The following is a 17,850-nucleotide window of genomic DNA, read 5'->3' as shown; positions in this document are numbered from 1 at the left end:
GGTTTCAGACCTCTCTCGCTCTTTCTCTCTTTCGCTCTCTCTTTCCATTGCAGTCATTTCTTATGACATTTTTGACTGTAAATCCTGTCTTGAATCTCTGTTTAGTGTTTCCCCCCTGAAATGCAAGAAAATTCACTTTTGACATCTATTCTTGTACTGTAGTGCTCATACTGAATTATATAACATTTGATGCTTGCGGACCTTGCTCGTAACATAAGGTTACTGTGTCGGGTGGAGCAAGTCCAGGCAAGAGTGAAAAGCATGTTAACTCGGAAAATCGCAACACCGGCTGTCATGCTGGAATGATTGCAGTCTGGGAATTCCTTCCTGATGCGTCTTCGTCTTTCCCACCTGCTTTAGACCCCTCTGGGCCCAGTTCTCTTTTTGAGCCATGCTAATAATAGTAGGTTACTGTGTCGAGTACATCCTTGGAAATTTCACCCTCAATTTGCCGTTTTTGACCTTGTCTTCTAACTCAGGGCAAGGCTCTTTTGACAGGACCTGGTGAAGCTGTTAGATGAAGATAGATAGATAAAAGAAATCCAACATACCAAACAGCAAACATGCTCTAACTTCACCTCATGCATGTTCAATTGCATCCCTCTAATCTCAAATGTAAGCTGCATTTGTCGAGATAATGAACAGTTCAGTCATGCTTCTGCATCATCAGCAGTCAGAGAGCCCTGCAGTGATTTAACACAAGACGCCGGGAGAAAACCAATATTTTACAAATCCGTCAGTGTCAGCGGTTTCACCTGGCATGACTTGTGTTTATAGTCTGTGCTGTAACAGCTGATGTGGTTAAGTGTGATCTCACTTTTCTAAACTTTTTTAAATAAAACTTCATCAAATATATTTGAAAGGTATATTGGTGTAAGCAGGACAACAATAGCGACATCATGAAACTCTTACAAATGTTAAAAGTCTGAAGTGCACCTGATTTTAGCATCCAGCATGTGCAGCCTCGTCTAGTTTATTGTCACAGTAAACCCCGGCCTTCTATTTTAACTGTAGGACTTACAGAAAGTAAAAGTGAATATTCAGTGATAAAAACCCATGCGTACCACAAAAGTGTCTTTGCAGGCCTTTTGATGGCCCTGTCAGGGGAACAGGTTATTACAGTTGACGGATATAGAGGAGGCTGCACCAGCGTCTGGTTTTTAAGTAGTTCAGTTAACTTCACTGACAGTAAACACTGGAGCAGCTAACAAGCTGACTGTGTGTCACACTGTTCTTATGATGATGTATTTCCACATGTTCTGTCACTTCAGCCGCCTCTGGAGTGAGTTCTCTGGTCTGTGGTTATTTTGTCACATGGATCATTAAGTGTACACTACTACACCAGCTTTTTAATGTTGCTTGAGTGATTAATCCCTACACACAGTGAGTTGTGTGATAACAGGTGGTGGAGAAAAAATCTGAGTGAGATAAGTAAAAGTTACAACAACACTGATTATAAACACATACAGTATAAGTCAGTAGCAAGATTAGCATCAAATTATAACTTCATGTTCTATATGTTAGAGACGCCCATAGCTGCTGTTTCTCTCTTCCAGTGGAGGGGCTGCGGGAAGAGGAAATGATCCGCAGCGGTAGCCGAGATCAGAGGAAGAAGATGTTGCCAGGTGGGTCCGGGTCAGGAGACCTGGAGGACGCGACTGAGGCGCTGCTGGGGCTGCCGACAGTTCTGTATCCAGACCCCACAACCACAGCTGCTGCTACTACTGCAGGTGAGGCAAGATGGTCGATACAAGAACGACATCCTCGCATACTGACACACATCTTTGAATTTTCATGACATGACTTTTGATCCTGACCAAAAGTTTGAAAAAAAGGCTGATCTACATTCACTTAATGTGAACTTTACTGTCGGACTAAATCAATCAGCAAGTCAAGTTTATGTGTCACAGAAATGTTCAATTCATCCATCCATTTCAGAGTTTAGGGGGAAAAAAAGTCAAGAGTAAAAATTATTTTCAGAATGATAAAAAAATGATAATAAATGGTTCAGCCGGCTACCTTCCAAACCTCAGCAGTGAGAAGATGATTATTAGAGTGTTTGGGATCCTTAATTATCCTCCAAACTTTAATCTCTCCTACACTGCCTGGTGTAAACATCTTTTAGGCAGGCTAGAGCCTGGCCTATTGTTTGTTCAGCATTTTTTTTTTCTGTGGACCTCTTAGCTTTTAGAAATGATACCCCAATGCTTATATTTGAGTGTGGCACATTCAGGCAGGATGAGCAGAGTCTGTATTTTATTGAATTATCTGGTATTATCGTTTCCATCACATTCACTTCTTAGCTTTATTATAATAATAAAAACTTTCCAAACTGCATTCTTCAATGTACGTCATCCCCATAGACTGTAAACAACAATGGATCGAGCCTAAGTGGCGTCACTCAGCTGTTACTACAGGCGGCTTTGGAGGCTCACCGATGGTGGTTGCCGTGCTGGAAATGCTGTCTCAATCTAACTTTTAGTCAACCTCACGACAGGGTGAGAGCTGCAGCAGAGGCGGGTTACATCACGCCTGCCTGTCAATCAGGTCAGCTACGGGCCTTAATGTTAAAAACTCTTATCCATTGAAAAATCAAAGCAAGTTGTTGAAAAGTTCTGTCTGGTGTGTGCTGATCGAGACTTGAGCTTATCAGACCTCTGCTGTTAAAAAGGCATTTTTGTATGTGACTTCTGGTGCTTCTGCAGCAGCTTTAAGTGAACACTCAACAAACGGCAGGATTTTGCACTTCCACATCAGCCTTATTTTTCAACAACAGAAGTTGCTGCTTGGTCATCCCTTTAATCATTTTGAGATTTCTTTTTTTGTGACTCTGTCTTCATGCTGTTTTTGTCAGATGTGCATCCTGAATTTGCACCCAACATGCCGTCACCACTTTCTTCTATAACTGCCAACACAGAAATAAAAATAGAAAAAAAGGTGAAATAGAAATAATAACAACACTTAAATGTATATTATCAGAGGATATTTGATGTTTTATGAAATATTATAGGTTGGTTATAGGACTTTTATCGTTACAAATTCAGAAGATCTTGGCATGGCTTAAGACCGTTACAACTTTAGGTGAACAACAGAGTAAAGCTAAAGGTGAGAGTAAAACTACTATACTGTGTATGCTAATGTTTATAGTCGATTGATAACAAGCCTGGTCCACTGTCTGCTTCTGACAAACCCGCTCATGTGTTCGCCTGCATGGGCTATAACAACCTCTAAGAGATATTTCTGCTGCATATCTTTAACAGTTGAAGACATGGGAACACACATTTCAAAGCAAAGCAGAACACAGACTATACTTTATTTATGAAGGTTTACACCGAAGCGCTTTGAGACAAATGCACACACATTAATGATAGACCAGCTACAGGAGGAGTAACACAGGAAAGAAAAGTTGGAACGAGATGGAGGAAAGGTAAGCCTGGAGCCTTAGGTTTATGTGTTAACAGTGAAGTAATCTTTCTCTCATGTTTCCCTTTGATATGTTTGAAGGAAGATCTGATATAAAAAGAGTTCCACTGGTCCATGCATCAGTCTTTGTTTGTTCTCTTACTTACTTACTTTAACTTCACTCATGTTCCATCCATTTACTCTCTCCTCCAGATCCCCCAACTGTAGAAACCCCCCCTCAGCTCCCTGATGAGACGCCAGAGACAAACCCGAAAGAAAAGAGAAAAAGGAAAAAAGAGAAGGACCGAGATCGAACAAAGATGGAGAAAAAAGAAGAGCAGGGAACGACGCAGGGCAAAACAGCAGAGGACAAACCCCGGAAGACAGTGTTCCCAACCCAGCCAGTCACAGGTAACCTCTCCTCTCTGCCGCTGGACTAATAAAAGACTCGTAAATGCTTCATTTTGTGACATTAAAGAACTAAAACATTATAGTACTGATAATCATAACTTCCTTCGGCAAGTTAAGCTTGTTATCAGAACGTCTGGCTGTTATTGTTTTTCTTCTTCTTAAAGAGTTCAGAACAAGAGATGAGAGCTGCAGTAAGTGTCAGTTTGAAATGTGATGACAGTGTTCAGTCAAGGGAGGGACAGGTAGAGGAAAGGATAATGACAGGCCGACCTGTTCCGCTGCAGGGCTGCATGTGTGCTCTCTCTCATTCATAGTTAAGGAGAACACACCGATATTCACATGCATTGAAACATGCTCCTGTTCATGTTTGCACCATGTCGACACATGTACGTGTTCGTCACATGCCCAGGTTTCAACACCTGCATCCACTTTATGCCTGAGTTAAAACATAAAGCTATCTGTTTCCCGATTTTAAAACCATGCACAAATGACAGGAAATATACCCAGCTCATTGATTTGTTCAAATATGTTTTGCCTTAAATGAAGGTATATCTCGGAGGAGGCCATTTGAGTGTGAGAGCAATGCAGCAGCGGACATCATGTTGTTGGTGGACGGCTCTTGGAGCATCGGACGCACCAACTTCAGACGGGTCAGAGACTTCTTGGAGGGCCTGATGACACCCTTTCATATCGGACCGAACCACATTCAAATCGGTGAGGGTTCGACTTTGTGGGAACTTTTACTCACATTATCGTTTAAACTGAATGTTAATAGATTAAAGAGTGGTAAACATTATGTTCTTTAAACCTCCACATTGTAACTTTGGTTATAATGCAAGCTGAGGCTTGATATCTTGTAAAAACGTTTATGATGATGGACAAGTTGGTCCTCGTTTAGTGAGGTCATTATGATCACACTCCAGTCAAACCAACATACATAGTTTTTTAAGATTTTTTTTTTGTGGCCATTTTTACCATTAATGGATAGGACAGCTGAAGAGAGACAGGAAAGTAGAGTAAAGAAAGGGGGAGTGACACGCAAGCAAGGGACTACAGCCTCTGTATGTGGCGCACGCGACATAACAGTCAGGCTACGTGTGCCCCAAACCGCCATAGATTGTAGTTTAAATGCACATCTTACTTTAGAGTCAACATAGACACCTTGGAATGACCACAGGAACACCCTTAAACCAAATATTTCAAGCCCAGACACCAGCCAGGACACTATAGCAGCCACTAAATGACTACTTATCATTCCTGAAGCAACCACCTTTTACCAGCCAATCACTGGCAAGCCACCGAGCAACCACTCAGAAGACTGTACCAGGTACTAACTTGATATCAGCACCTTCTTTGAATCCAGATTGTAGCTACTTTTCTTTTTCATATTTGCATGTGATCAAAAAGGTTGAAACTTGCTTATTTATTACTTGCTTACTTTACACAGTAGCTTGTCCCACATAGATAAACAAATATGTCAATGTTGTACAATATTTGTTTTGTCCCAGGTCTGACCCAGTACAGTGGAGACCCACGCACAGAGTGGCAGCTCAACAACTTCACCACTAAGGACCAGCTGTTAGAGGCAGTGAGGAATTTCAGATATAAGGGAGGAAACACATTTACAGGTAAACACACATCAAACGTTCACAACGTGGTGCTCATTTGTTTCTGTGTCTGAACACTTCCGTCTTTTATTTGTAAATGAGCTCCTGATACACACATTATGTACTGTGATGTCCAGGTCAGGCACTGCTTCATGTCATGGAGGAGAACATGAGGCCAGAGGCCGGTGCCAGGGAAGACGTCCCTTTTTTTCTGGTCTTGTTGACTGATGGGAAATCTCAGGATGATGCAATTGCTGCGGCAAACCGTCTAAAGAACGCCGGCGTGGAGATCATCGCTGTAGGTGAGACTGAAGAGAACACTCAAAAGCTATCTTCTACGACGGGGTGAAAAACTAGTGCCACAAGTGACTCTTTATCAGTTCATGTGGCCTAAACATTTAGAAAATGTGACAAAATCTGCCGTGAAGTTTTTCAACCTGGGTTTCAAATGCAACATCATGCTCTTCAGTGTTGAAAAGCAGAAGCCTTAGAACATGAGGAATCTTTTCAATAATAATCTTTGATTACTGGTCAATGTTTTGTTCTTTTTGCAAGAATTACTTAGATATAATTGTCTGTGAAAGTTTCTGCAAAACTGATGAAGAATTACTACATTAAAAAAAATAGAATTGTAGTAGAATAAACGTCAGTAAAAATAAGCTGTCTTTTTATTGCACTGACAGGAAGCTCAAATTGTTTTCAGTGTTGTTTTGCTGATTAAATGAAGTATTACTATTCACATTTGATATCTGATATCTGACACATGTATATCGTGTCAATATTGGACCCAAAGACAATATTAGATCTGATCTGTCCCATCTCTATTAGAAATCATTTCAATTTCCCATTTTGTTTAATCATTGAAAAGTAATTATTCTTGTATTATTGAGAGTAACCAACATGTGTCCCTCTTGGCAACCAAAGTTATTCATCCCTGTTCTGGCACTTGTTAGGGTTCATGTTTACTATTATGCAGTCACATCATCACCTGCATTTCTCTGCACTCTCGACTGTAAATCATCTGGATTTTTTTTGTTTGTTGATACGGCCTCTGGGCTTTTAGAGGAGTGTAACCAATAATAACCTGATCTGGTTTGATTGTTATGATAAAATACAGTTTCTGACATGTTTGGTGCTCAAAGACATTTTCTCTATCTGTGATTTCTTCTTGTGCTTAATGAATTGAACCACTTTAAAAACTCTGTACTATTCAGGTGTAAAGAACGCTGATGAAGCTGAATTAAGACAAGTGGCGTCGGAGCCGGTGAATCTGAATGTCTACAATGTGAACGACTTCCCTCTGCTCAGTAAACTGGTGGCAAGGCTGGTTCACATCCTGTGTGGGAGGATAGAGGACCGCGGCGTCTCCAAACGTGAGCTATCTCCCTTTCAATTTGTACGTCTGTCGTGTTTAGGTCTAATGTGCTGATTCAGAGTTGCTTTTGTCATTTATTTATTTTTAGGAATGGATCCAGGACCCACAGCAGACCCCGCCCTCTCTTACCCGAGTCCTATGGATCTACGGTTTTCTGAACTGGGCTCACGAGAGGTGAAGCTTCATTGGACTAATCCTGCCAAGTCAGTCCAGCAGTACAGAGTGGTGTATCACAGCGCCGAGGGTCAGAGTCCGCAGGAGGTTCGAAATGTCTTTGTACTTCACATGAATTTTCATCATGATCGGTTTAAATTTATCATTTCTGATTTTATCACCGCCTTGAAGTCCGCTTTAAGCGAGAGAAGAATTTCTGACTTTAATACTTTGGCATGCATCACTGGGCGGACATTAACATATTATTTAGACATGCCTTAGACAATGTCAGATCCATGGAGCCTCTACATTTTACCTAATATTGTATTCAAATTCTTGAGTAGAAGATGTTGAGCTCTCTTTAAAGGACAGTGTGGGATTTTTTTCATCTGATTGTTTCCATGGTAACAGTCACCAAGAACACAACACCAGGTCAATGAGCTCTGATCGCCTTAAATTTCTTTTCTGTATGGAAGTTTTTTTGTAAAATGAAAACATATTGTTACAAAATATTTCATGTCCAAATAATAATGTTTGATGCATAAATCGTACGTGTATGTGATGCTTTGCCTTTAGGTGGTATTAGCCGGCTCTGAGTCCACAGTGCTTCTGAAAGACCTTTCTTCTCAAACACTGTACCACGTGTCCATCTTCCCTGTGTATGAAGACAATGTTGGCCTGGCACTGCGAGGAACTGTCACCACATGTAACATTGTTTTTCAGTATAATTTATATTCTTGGTGAACAGAGAACTTTAAATGAACAGTTACCACCAGTTTACAAGCTAGCATGTGCTCATCCTCTACTTCTCTGCTCATCTTTTCTTCACTCAGTGCCTTTGGGCATGCCCACAAACCTGGAAGTGACTCCTTCCTCTTACAGCAAGCTGAGAGTGAGTTGGGATGCGGCACCCGAGGCGACACAGTACATGATCCTGTACTCAGCACTCAACCACGGAGAGCCCGATGACGCCAAGGAGGTAAGACCTACAAGTTCCCAGCAGACAAGCAGCTGAAAATATGTTGTACAAGGCATGGAAGAGCAGGATTTGCTTTAGTTTTTAGATTAAATGAAACAAAATGCACATAGACAACTTTAGGTAAATAATATAACTAGACTTTATTGAGAATTATAAACCAATGAGACGATTCATGTTAAGCCATGTCTGCGTTAATGACGACCACATCAGTCTTAACTATGAATTACAAAACAATGTCAAACAATTTTTGCCATGCCCATTGTCTTGTCTTTAATAGTTTTAATAAATAAAAAGATCAGCAAATGTCTATTATGCCTAAATCACCCCCTGGTAATAAAATCAAGTGAACCCATTGTGAGTTTAGTTTAATGATCTTCTGCATGTTTGTTACTATGTCGCCTCTGTTTCATCATGCATTGTTGTGGGCAGCCACTCAGAAAAAGTATTATACAACAACTTTAATTCCATTATTGTTTTTTTCTTTATTGCCATAGGAGAAATTCAGGGCTGACCAGACAGTGGTGGAGCTGGCAGGGCTACTTCCATCAACAGACTACTCGGTCACTCTTTACGCCCTCTATGACGAGGACCCGAGTGATCCGGTCACCGCTGTCGCCACCACACGTGAGAAGCACCTCTAAAACTAAGTCCCTGTCTCTTCCTTCTTCGAGATAATCAAGGAGCGCTAAGAGAATAAATCACTTCAGCACACTGACTGTCCCACAATCATTCACTGCCTTTATGTTCCTCTTCCGTCCTTTTAAATTGTACTGTTTTGTCCGCTGTCCTCCCCACAGTCAATCTTCCACCACCAGTGAGTGTTTCATTCCCGATGGTCACCCACAGCATGATGAGGGTGAGCTGGGTGCCTGGAGCTGTGGACGTCCCTGCCCACAGAATCATCTACAGCACCAATCATGGAAGCGACGTCAAGCAGGTGAGAAAAAAATGACACCCAATCTGACCCGAAAACAATGCCCGGAACTCAGATTTTGTCAATAAAGAAAATCATACTCATATTCATAATAATATACACAATTATTTTCAATCACTCCTGTGAGGCTTGTTTTTAGAGAAACTTTATTTCTGTGATTTCAGGCCGACATAATGCAGAGAAATTCTGTTTTCAATCTTCAAAAGCAATTTGAAAACAGCTTTGAATCAGAAGAAAAAGAGACTCTTCTTTTGTTTCACTGTACGCATGTATAAGAAGCATTTTAACTAAACTAAAAAGTTAAACGTTTGTTCCTATAGTACTGCTTGTTCAAAATATTTATGATTATTGTAGACTCCTTCAGTCTTTGCACACATTTTACTTAGCTTCGTGCAAAGTGGTGATTTAGATGTGAGACCTCTGGAATTACCGTGATGTAGAAGTTATTGTTACAACAGCAGATGAGACCACAGATAATTAGCTGGCGCCATAAATGTTATGAAAATACTTTGGTATCACATTTGGCCCCCCCCCCCCCCCCCCAACAGACTGAAAAGAAGCCAGTAATAGCATGTCCGCTGCGTTTAAAAACAGGAACGTGAAAGATCCTATTTTCTGATCTTTTTTTTATCCCAGAACTTAAACTGACCCTGACACTTCACACCTCTTATTCTCGGATGAAGAGGTTCAGATATGGCCATATAAATGTTTTTGCATGTTTTTTCCTTAACAAGAAATGTTCTTCTCCACTGAAAGTGTAGCTTACCTATAAACCAGTCGTAATGCAAAGTATACATTTCATATTCGATCTCTTTTCAGGTGGATGTAACAGGGCTGAACTCAGTGATGGTGCAGAACCTGTCCTCTCTTTCCAGATATCTCGTCTCAGTCCAGTCTCAGTACCCACAAGGCCTGTCTGCGGCACTCACCACTAACATCACCACATGTAAGACAGACACCTACACGCTTGTGCTAGGAACCTCTTTAAAAAGAGTTTCTTGATCTCACTGAGGCTCTCTAAACTCCCTACTTTTTCTCACACTTTGTATTTATCTCCTAGTGAAGGTGCCGCCTCCATCAGACCTCAGAGTGACTAACTTCTCCGGGAGTGACATCACTGTGCGCTGGCAGGCTGCAGCTGATGACGTCGTCTCCTACCTCATCAAGTGGATCTCTCTCAACAGCGGAGACCTGAGACAGGTGGGTATGAAGTAATAGATGCATGGGTGATGTGTAAGACGTTCAGTGGAGTTAACATGATTTGAATTAAAGGATCTGTTTATCCTAGCTGAAGGTGAGTGGAGAGAGTGAAGGGGTGATCCTTGAGGGAGTAGAAGACGATAAGGAATACCAGATTTCTCTGTCGGCGCTGTACGGGGACGGAGCTCAGAGTGAAGCTGTGGCCATACGATACAGCACATGTGAGTCAAACACACCAACACACTCATAAATAAAACAAGTTTGTTCAACTTCAGGGTGTTTAGATAGCACCCTCTGTTATTGGGGAGTTCGTATTACTCAGGTGAGGTCATTTCTCATTTGTGAGAAAATACATTGATGATATCACATTAACTGGTTTGTGCCATAAAGGAGCGGGGACGTTAGGATGAATGATGATGAGAAGAATCTTTTGTTCAGCGAGATGGACCAGTCAGGAGTCGGTGAAAGTCTGAGAGCCTCTGCTGGATGTTTTGAGAATAGCACCTAAAGACCTGGGAGTAACAGGATTAGGGCGAAAGAGGAGGATCTGAGACGGACTTGATCATTTCTTAGCTCGGCATTAAAACTTGTCATATAATGTACTGCATAGCTGCATCTGCAAACCTTTAGTTGCAGATGAAACAAAAGTTAAATAATCAAAGAGGACACATGGCATGACAAAAATAAGGTTTAGTAGAAGTGACTCGTACAGACCTTTAGTGCTTTGCCTTGTGTCCAGGATATGTGGCCCTTAACTAGCAGAAGGGCAATGTGGCATGCCCAGAATGCACTAGCACCTTGCCTTTCTTAACATGTGCAACAAATGTTTTAAATACAGTCCTAAAACGAATCTGAACATCATTGAATTGGTCACAGTTTTTTAGTGTTGTGTTTTGTCTTTACAGTGTCTGGAGGAGGCCCATCCAGTGTATCTGTCTCTGAGGAGACTGCAGTCAACATGGTGGTTTCCTGGGTACCCCCCAACGCTCATGTCCTTCAGTATCGTGTATCTTACACTGCACTAACTGGAGCTGAAACTCAGGACAGAACGGTGAGTGAGCTTCAGTATCGACTTCTTTGACCTCTTATCCTGGATGTTAACAGACGACATAAAGCCATTGTGCTTTTCAAGAGTCACAAAGAGATCAACAAGCTTCAACGAGCTTGTTTGAACAAATTGTACTTTTTTTGACAGCAATAGGTGTGTTGTGTACAGGTGGTGGTTCCAGGAGGTGAGAGGCGGGTGGTGCTCGAGTCTTTACAGCCAGACACACGTTACAGCATCCAGGTCACCGCTGAGTACCGCAACAGAGAAGGAGGCAGTGGATCTGCTCAGGGCAAAACTAGTGAGTCTAACACAGAGAAAATACACACCTGACTCCTTTAAGAAAATCTGGCTCATAAGAAAGGCCGTTCTTATATGTGAAATATCATAGCCTTTTTCTTGCAGGGAGGATAAAGAATTATTGTTTGCTTGCGAGTCTCTCGGCCCACCTCCACTGGTCGCTTTGTTTCTTGTATTATGATGTCTTTAATCAATGCTGCACTCCACAAGCTTTCTTGAATACCATGTTTTTCTTAAAGTGCATGTTTATGACCTATGTAGGTAACATGGTAAAAAGTGGTGCTGCCAGTCTGGTCTGCATCACCACGTTTCCCATTAAACCTTGTAGTACACAATGAATTGGGACACATGTTCAATCCCAATGCAGCGGGTGATGGTGGTGGCGGCTGCTGCAGTTCCAGTCATGACGGTGCATGTGTCAGCGTTATGTGCTGGTAGATTCAGATTTTAGGATATATTTTGATATGTAAATGCCCACAAATGCTGGATAAAAAAGATCTTTTGTCTCGAATGGAACTCATCTGATTAGGTACTAAAAGTGTATTTATAGTTTTGGTAAGTTCCTTTGTCTGTGGGGAAATTGTATGCAACTGCAAGTCTTTTTTTGTTTCAGAGGGAGCCATCTGATATCTAAAAACCTTTCTTTCTCTACAGCCAGCCTGCGTGTTAGCAGTGTGAGTGTGGTCAGGTCAGACCACTCCAGCATCTGTGTGTCCTGGAGAGCTGTGTCTGCTGTTGATGGATATCGTATCGTTATCCAGTCTGTCAGAGGTAATCCATTGTAATGCCTGTGTAATTATTCTGAATTAAGATAAAGCCCTGTTAATCTATGCGTTGTTGTGTATGTTTCTGGTCTTTGTGTTTCCTGTGTTTAGACAAGCAAACAAAAGAAGAAACTGTGGATGAATCCACCAGCAGTCACTGTTTCAATGATCTGGAACCAGAAACGCTGTATCGCATCAACGTGCACTCTCTCCTTGGATCAGAAGAAGGCTCTGCTGTCTCCATTCTCCATCCAACAGGTGTGATCTGATCACTGCAGCACACAGTATATTTATATTCAATGTCGGAGGTAGTTGGCAAAACATGAAGGCTTTGCTTGCATGTTTAGATTCAATACAGTTTTATGCAATATGTACCATATTACCAAATGTATTACCAAAGTTATCTTAGAGCTAGTTTACATCTGCAGTCCCTCAGTCACAATTAAAACATCACAAAGTAATACAAAACATGTCTGTAACAAGCAGCAGATTATCTACACGCACGCACACATACACTCAGACAAACATAAACACACTGAGCATACACACACACACTTAAATTTATGCTAACAACACGGTAACATACTACAAATATGTTTCCTTGACAGTAAGTGTTCAAAAGTATATTTGCCATCATTTTGACGTAATCTCCTTTGGCTATTTTTAAACATGCTATGAACTCGTAGCATGTGATGCATAAAAAAGGAAACTCAAATGTAAAATTGCTGTTTTCTTGTAGGTGAAAAACACTTTTATGACATCATAATCTTAACTTTTTTTTGTTTTTTAATCAAATGGTTGATTTCTTTAAATCTGAAACAGCCACAGCTCCTGCTAGGATTCCCATCCCTCCTCGGCTGTTCCCTATTCATAAGGAAGGTAAGTCTGAACCATTTCTCTTTTTCTTTAGAGACGACAACATTAATCACATTTGTAAGACGTTTGGAACATTGTTTGGGTCCAAACTGAGCAGACGTTCTTTATGTCTGAGTACTTAAAACCTCCTGCAGGTCTCATTTAGTTTATCGGTTTATATTTATGTGATGTCATTTTTTGTCTTTGAAAAATGGTTTCATGATGACTGTCTTCATTTTTCATTTAAACCCTCCTGAAGCAGATGGCAAACAGCTCTGTGTTTGTGTTGACTAGAAAATAGTAAATAAATCCTTTAAAATGATAGTTTCTATCGAGTTCATAACGACGTTACACTGTCCTGTGTGTTGCAGTCTGCCCTGAAATCACTATCAGGAACAACATTGTAAGAGGTAAGACATGTTCTTCTCACATATCACAATGTCAGAGTTCAAGATTTAAGAATCTGTTAGCATGTTATTACAAATGATTTATTCCTGTCACGTGTTTGAACTCTCAGGATATGACATGATGGAAGCATTTGGTCTGACTCAGAAAGCTCATTCTTCGGTGGAGGGCGTGGCAGCTGAGCCTTTTGTCTTCAACACTCTGCCCACATACACTCTGTACAGAGACGTCCAGCTGACACAGAGCACCAAGTGAGATCAACCCTCCTTCTCATTTTACTATGAATACTTTTTTTCCCCTTAATCTGGATATACTAATCAGCAACCTTCTTTCAAAACTAAGCTAATGTGGAAGTGCAGAAAACTGAATTTCAGCTTGAGGGTTTCTGAACAACCAAGACATTCCTATTAGGTCCCATGTTAAAATGCATTTTTTACAGCAGAATTAAACATGTTAGAAGTCTGGTTTAAAAACAAATTTGGTATCATGAGCTCATTCATTTATTTGTACACAGTAAAAGCTGTGACTCAGTGGTAATCAGACAACTCTTAACTGTAAGTTTGGGGGTTTGATCCCCATTCCTGCTTCACGTATCAAAGTGTCCTTGGATAAGACAGTCAGCTCCAAATTGCTCCCACTGCTGCGTCTGTGGCCTGTGAATGTGTGTGAATGGATTTAGTTAATACCAATGGACTCTTTACTCTGCAGCGTTTGTGATCAGTGTGTGGATGTGAAGTCTGATCTGCATGTAAAAAGCATTCTGAATATTCAGAAGACCTGGAAAGCACGCACAAGTGCTAGTGTGTGAAAAGTAAAGTCCAAAGAGCAGCACTGGAATGGAAAAGGCCATATTTCTTACCCTTTATGTTAGTGACTTTTCCTGCCAGCTTTCCAGTAAAAATTATTCAAGATGTCAGGGTGGACCAATGTGTGATCACAGCAGGTAATACCTGTGGGATCTTCAGGCACATAACCAGGCTGCTTTATACTCTTTTCTGCACTGTGTTCTTTTCTTCTCTTATGTCGACACTGTGAATATGTCTCGTTACACATATTTTAGAGAGAAAGCCAACAACTGTCATCAGCATATGTGCTGCTTTGAAGGAGAAATATCTCACCTGACATTAAGAAGTTTTGTCTCTGTTCTTAGCAGAATTGCTTGTCACCTCTTTTTCTTAAATCTTCACATAAACGGTCTTAAAGTCCCTTAACCTTTCCATGAATTCATTTATTTTCTCCTCTCCTTTCAGGTTTATCCACCCTTTAGGCTTCTCTCCAGAGCACACCATCAGCATAGCCTTCCGCATGTTGCAGGATACACCCAGAGAGCCCTTCGCCCTCTGGCAGCTCACTGATGATGACTTCCAACCCATGATGGGAATAGTGCTCGACCGTGAGTGACACCTCTGAATGTGACAGTGATAGTCTCCTGCTGTGAGGAACATAGGTTTTGTTTTATTGTTTTATTAGGATCCCCATTAACTGCCCATTTAATGGCAGCTAGTCTTCCTGGGGTCCTCTTTAAAATATTTACAACATAAAATTACACAATGCAATGACAACACAAATAACAATCAAGACAATTCAAACATTACAGTTAAATTCAAAATATTGCAAAGTGAAAGAGCATGACAATTTCCAGCTTTCACAAGGTCATTTGCAGCAGTTCTTGGGTTGCTGTCCTCTTAAATTTGTATTTGTTCTGAACTTTGTGTAATGCGACAGAGAGTGGATTCCAGATAGACATTGTTCTGTAAAGTGTTGTGCGTTTCAGAGAATTTGTCCTGGGGAGTGAGAGTTTTATGTCACCACCTCGTGCCTGCCAGGTAGCAGGTGTCTGCTTCCTACAAAAAAACAAGCTGCTCGGAGAAAAAACTGTGGCTGATTCATAAATACAACAGCCAAGTCCGGAGAATATCTGGAGCAGTCCTCCTGAAATTATCGAGATATTTTCAAAAGCGCATATGTGAAAACAGCTCTGGAGATCGATATTTCTTCACCCTCATTTTAAGACACAAGTTCTTTTTACCATCAGTGCCTCACAGCACTGGCGAGAAGTCCCGTTTTTCACAACTTCTGAGAGACCTTCCTTTTTTATTTTTTACGATTCGAGCTTCTAAATTGTCAAGTTTTTGCTCGACTTCTGTTTAGTCTTCTCTCTGTCTTTCTCTAAAGCTGTTTTTTCAGGGTTGTTATCTGTTTACTGAATATTTTTTCTCTTCTCTATTTGTGTCCTTCTTACAGCTTCTATCAAGCAGCTGGTGTATTTCAGTCTAGACTACAGAGGAGAAGTACAGAGACTAAGTTTTGACCAGCCGCAGGTCCACAGACTGTTCTATGGAAGTTTTCACAAGGTGAGATAAAAAAAAACCCACTGAAGCTGAAAAATAATAATTATTTTAATTTATTCTAATTGCTACTCAAACTGATATAACAATGTGAAATCAATATTTCCATCCTTTCATTGTGACACTTATTCACCTTTGTGTTTTTAGACTTGTCAATACATCTCATGATAATATGAAAGGATGGATATGGATATAGGTTATAGAGGTGGTTTTAACTCAGTATATAGCAAAGATCCACTTACGAAACATCATATACACAATATTAATATATTATTCTGCATATGTGACTATTCATCGCTTAATAGCAATGAATGTATTGTATTGTATTTACCAGCCAGATTTATGTCAACATTGAGGGTTTGGACGTGAGGGAAAGACAAAAGTTGTGCTTCACTGTCTGGATTGAAAGTGAACACAAGCTTCAGATGAACCCTTTTTTACTTTTTTTCTTTGCAACATGCAAGGAGAGTGTTTAATCAAAATGAGAAAAGATCCCAAACAACATGTCACTGAGAAAATGTGAGGATTTTAATCAGAATGAATAATGGGCGAGATGTAGGAACAGTCTGTGTCTCTGGTTTGTTATTTCTGCTTGAAGAGAATTGCAGCTTCTCTTGCTCAGAGCAGGAGTCGTGGAGGTGAGAAACTATAAAAGTATCATAATCTTGAGACTCAGCATGAAACTTTTTAGCTCCAAAGTTAAACAAACAATTATGGATTTCCTGTTTATGAAATAACCTGTGGCTTAATTGAGTCATTCTTCTTGCTCCTGGCAGATTCACCTTTCTGTCAGCCAGGTGAGTGTGTTCCTTTCTGTGGACTGCCAGCTTGTTGGTGAGAGGCCTGCCCGCCCTCTAGGCAACCTGCCGACTGATGGCTTTGAGATGCTGGGAAAACTGGTGAAGACTAGAGGACCTAAAAGTGGATCTGCACCGGTATTTTAAATGAAATCCAAGCCCTGTCAGACCTGTAAATAATGAACACATCCTTTTTCTCCTTCCACACAAACATGTGCTCAGCAGCAGCTTGTGTCCTGTGTTTTGCATTGTTTGTAGTTCCAGTTGCAGTCCTTTGAAATCATCTGTAACACCACCTGGGCTACAGAAGACTCGTGCTGTGACCTGCCTGGAGTGGTCAGTCTCTCACTATTTACACCTTCATTCAGTTCTGTTCATATGTATACTGTGAGCTGATATTGTGTTTGAACCCTTGAATGGAAGAGCGAAGGGCTTATTTCATTATCATGAAAAAACCAAAACTTGCTGCTATCATCCCTCAGTTGTTTCTTAATATTGTCAGATACTATTTAAGAATAGAGTGAACATCTAAGGCTGGTGTAATCTTTTCACTGTGTCTGCATCAGAGTGATGAGGAGAGCTGTCCTGCCCCTGTGTACACCTGTACCTGTTCTTCTGATGTCCCTGGAGCTCCTGGTGCACCTGGACAAATAGTATGTCATCACAGCACCTCAAAGAGGTCCAGAGTACCGGCTCAGTCATCTTGTTGTCTTGCAACATGCTAACATTCAACACTTTCCGTGTTCATAGGGAAAGCCTGGTCCTCGTGGGGAGAAAGGCGAAAAAGGAGAGCAAGGCCAAAAGGTGAGATCACTTTTTTTCTTTCAGCTTAGTCGGTGTCAGTTCTGCAGCATGTTGCCTTTTTTTCTTATGCTATTCAAGAAAAATATGGTCTTCTTCTCGTTATATCACCTGAAGAAGACCTCCGGTGATGAATACAAACTGTTTTTTTAAATGCCATTGTACTCTGTTTTCACAAGTCATTTGAACAAATTGAGAGAGACTGAAATGACTGTCCTTTAAAGGAACCATTCTGATGTTTGGGGATTATATCTGTGTTTCAGGGAGAGGTGGGTCCTCCAGGGAAGCCTGGACTAGAGGGAGGTCTTGGACCCCTGGGCACCATCGGTCCCCGAGGCATAGCTGTATCAGGCAAAGTGGTAAGTCACCCTCTGAGCTTTAAATATGTACCTGACTGCTAACCATGGATTTCTGAGGTACTCTCTCAGTGTCTTTTTGTTTTCTGTTTTTTTATTACAATTCCAGTATTTGTTG

The 17,850-nt window shown here is 40.9% G+C and overlaps 1 protein-coding gene across 2 annotated transcripts in view; it reads left to right on the top strand.

The window, feature by feature from the left end:
* LOC306833541 (collagen alpha-1(XX) chain-like) overlaps positions 1-17,850 on the top strand; it is a 31,801-nt gene that overhangs the window by 9,352 nt on the left and 4,599 nt on the right. For both annotated transcript variants that reach the window (XM_079358856.1, XM_079358855.1), the window contains exons 5-32: positions 1,557-1,730; positions 3,616-3,813; positions 4,360-4,527; positions 5,322-5,441; positions 5,558-5,722; positions 6,635-6,793; positions 6,884-7,056; positions 7,525-7,654; positions 7,782-7,927; positions 8,422-8,551; positions 8,725-8,864; positions 9,681-9,807; positions 9,922-10,061; positions 10,150-10,282; positions 10,967-11,112; positions 11,278-11,407; positions 12,061-12,177; positions 12,282-12,428; positions 12,993-13,049; positions 13,397-13,435; positions 13,543-13,681; positions 14,681-14,823; positions 15,675-15,784; positions 16,555-16,713; positions 16,834-16,911; positions 17,142-17,228; positions 17,326-17,379; positions 17,640-17,735. In XM_079358856.1, the coding sequence (XP_079214982.1) occupies positions 1,557-1,730; positions 3,616-3,813; positions 4,360-4,527; positions 5,322-5,441; positions 5,558-5,722; positions 6,635-6,793; positions 6,884-7,056; positions 7,525-7,654; positions 7,782-7,927; positions 8,422-8,551; positions 8,725-8,864; positions 9,681-9,807; positions 9,922-10,061; positions 10,150-10,282; positions 10,967-11,112; positions 11,278-11,407; positions 12,061-12,177; positions 12,282-12,428; positions 12,993-13,049; positions 13,397-13,435; positions 13,543-13,681; positions 14,681-14,823; positions 15,675-15,784; positions 16,555-16,713; positions 16,834-16,911; positions 17,142-17,228; positions 17,326-17,379; positions 17,640-17,735 (3,605 nt within the window). The remainder of the gene's footprint in view (positions 1-1,556; positions 1,731-3,615; positions 3,814-4,359; positions 4,528-5,321; positions 5,442-5,557; positions 5,723-6,634; positions 6,794-6,883; positions 7,057-7,524; positions 7,655-7,781; positions 7,928-8,421; positions 8,552-8,724; positions 8,865-9,680; positions 9,808-9,921; positions 10,062-10,149; positions 10,283-10,966; positions 11,113-11,277; positions 11,408-12,060; positions 12,178-12,281; positions 12,429-12,992; positions 13,050-13,396; positions 13,436-13,542; positions 13,682-14,680; positions 14,824-15,674; positions 15,785-16,554; positions 16,714-16,833; positions 16,912-17,141; positions 17,229-17,325; positions 17,380-17,639; positions 17,736-17,850) is intronic.

This window comes from Symphodus melops (genome assembly GCF_947650265.1).
Source record: "Symphodus melops genome assembly, chromosome: 13".
Classification (NCBI taxonomy): domain Eukaryota; kingdom Metazoa; phylum Chordata; class Actinopteri; order Labriformes; family Labridae; genus Symphodus; species Symphodus melops.
This window is presented reverse-complemented; position numbering and strand designations above follow the sequence as displayed.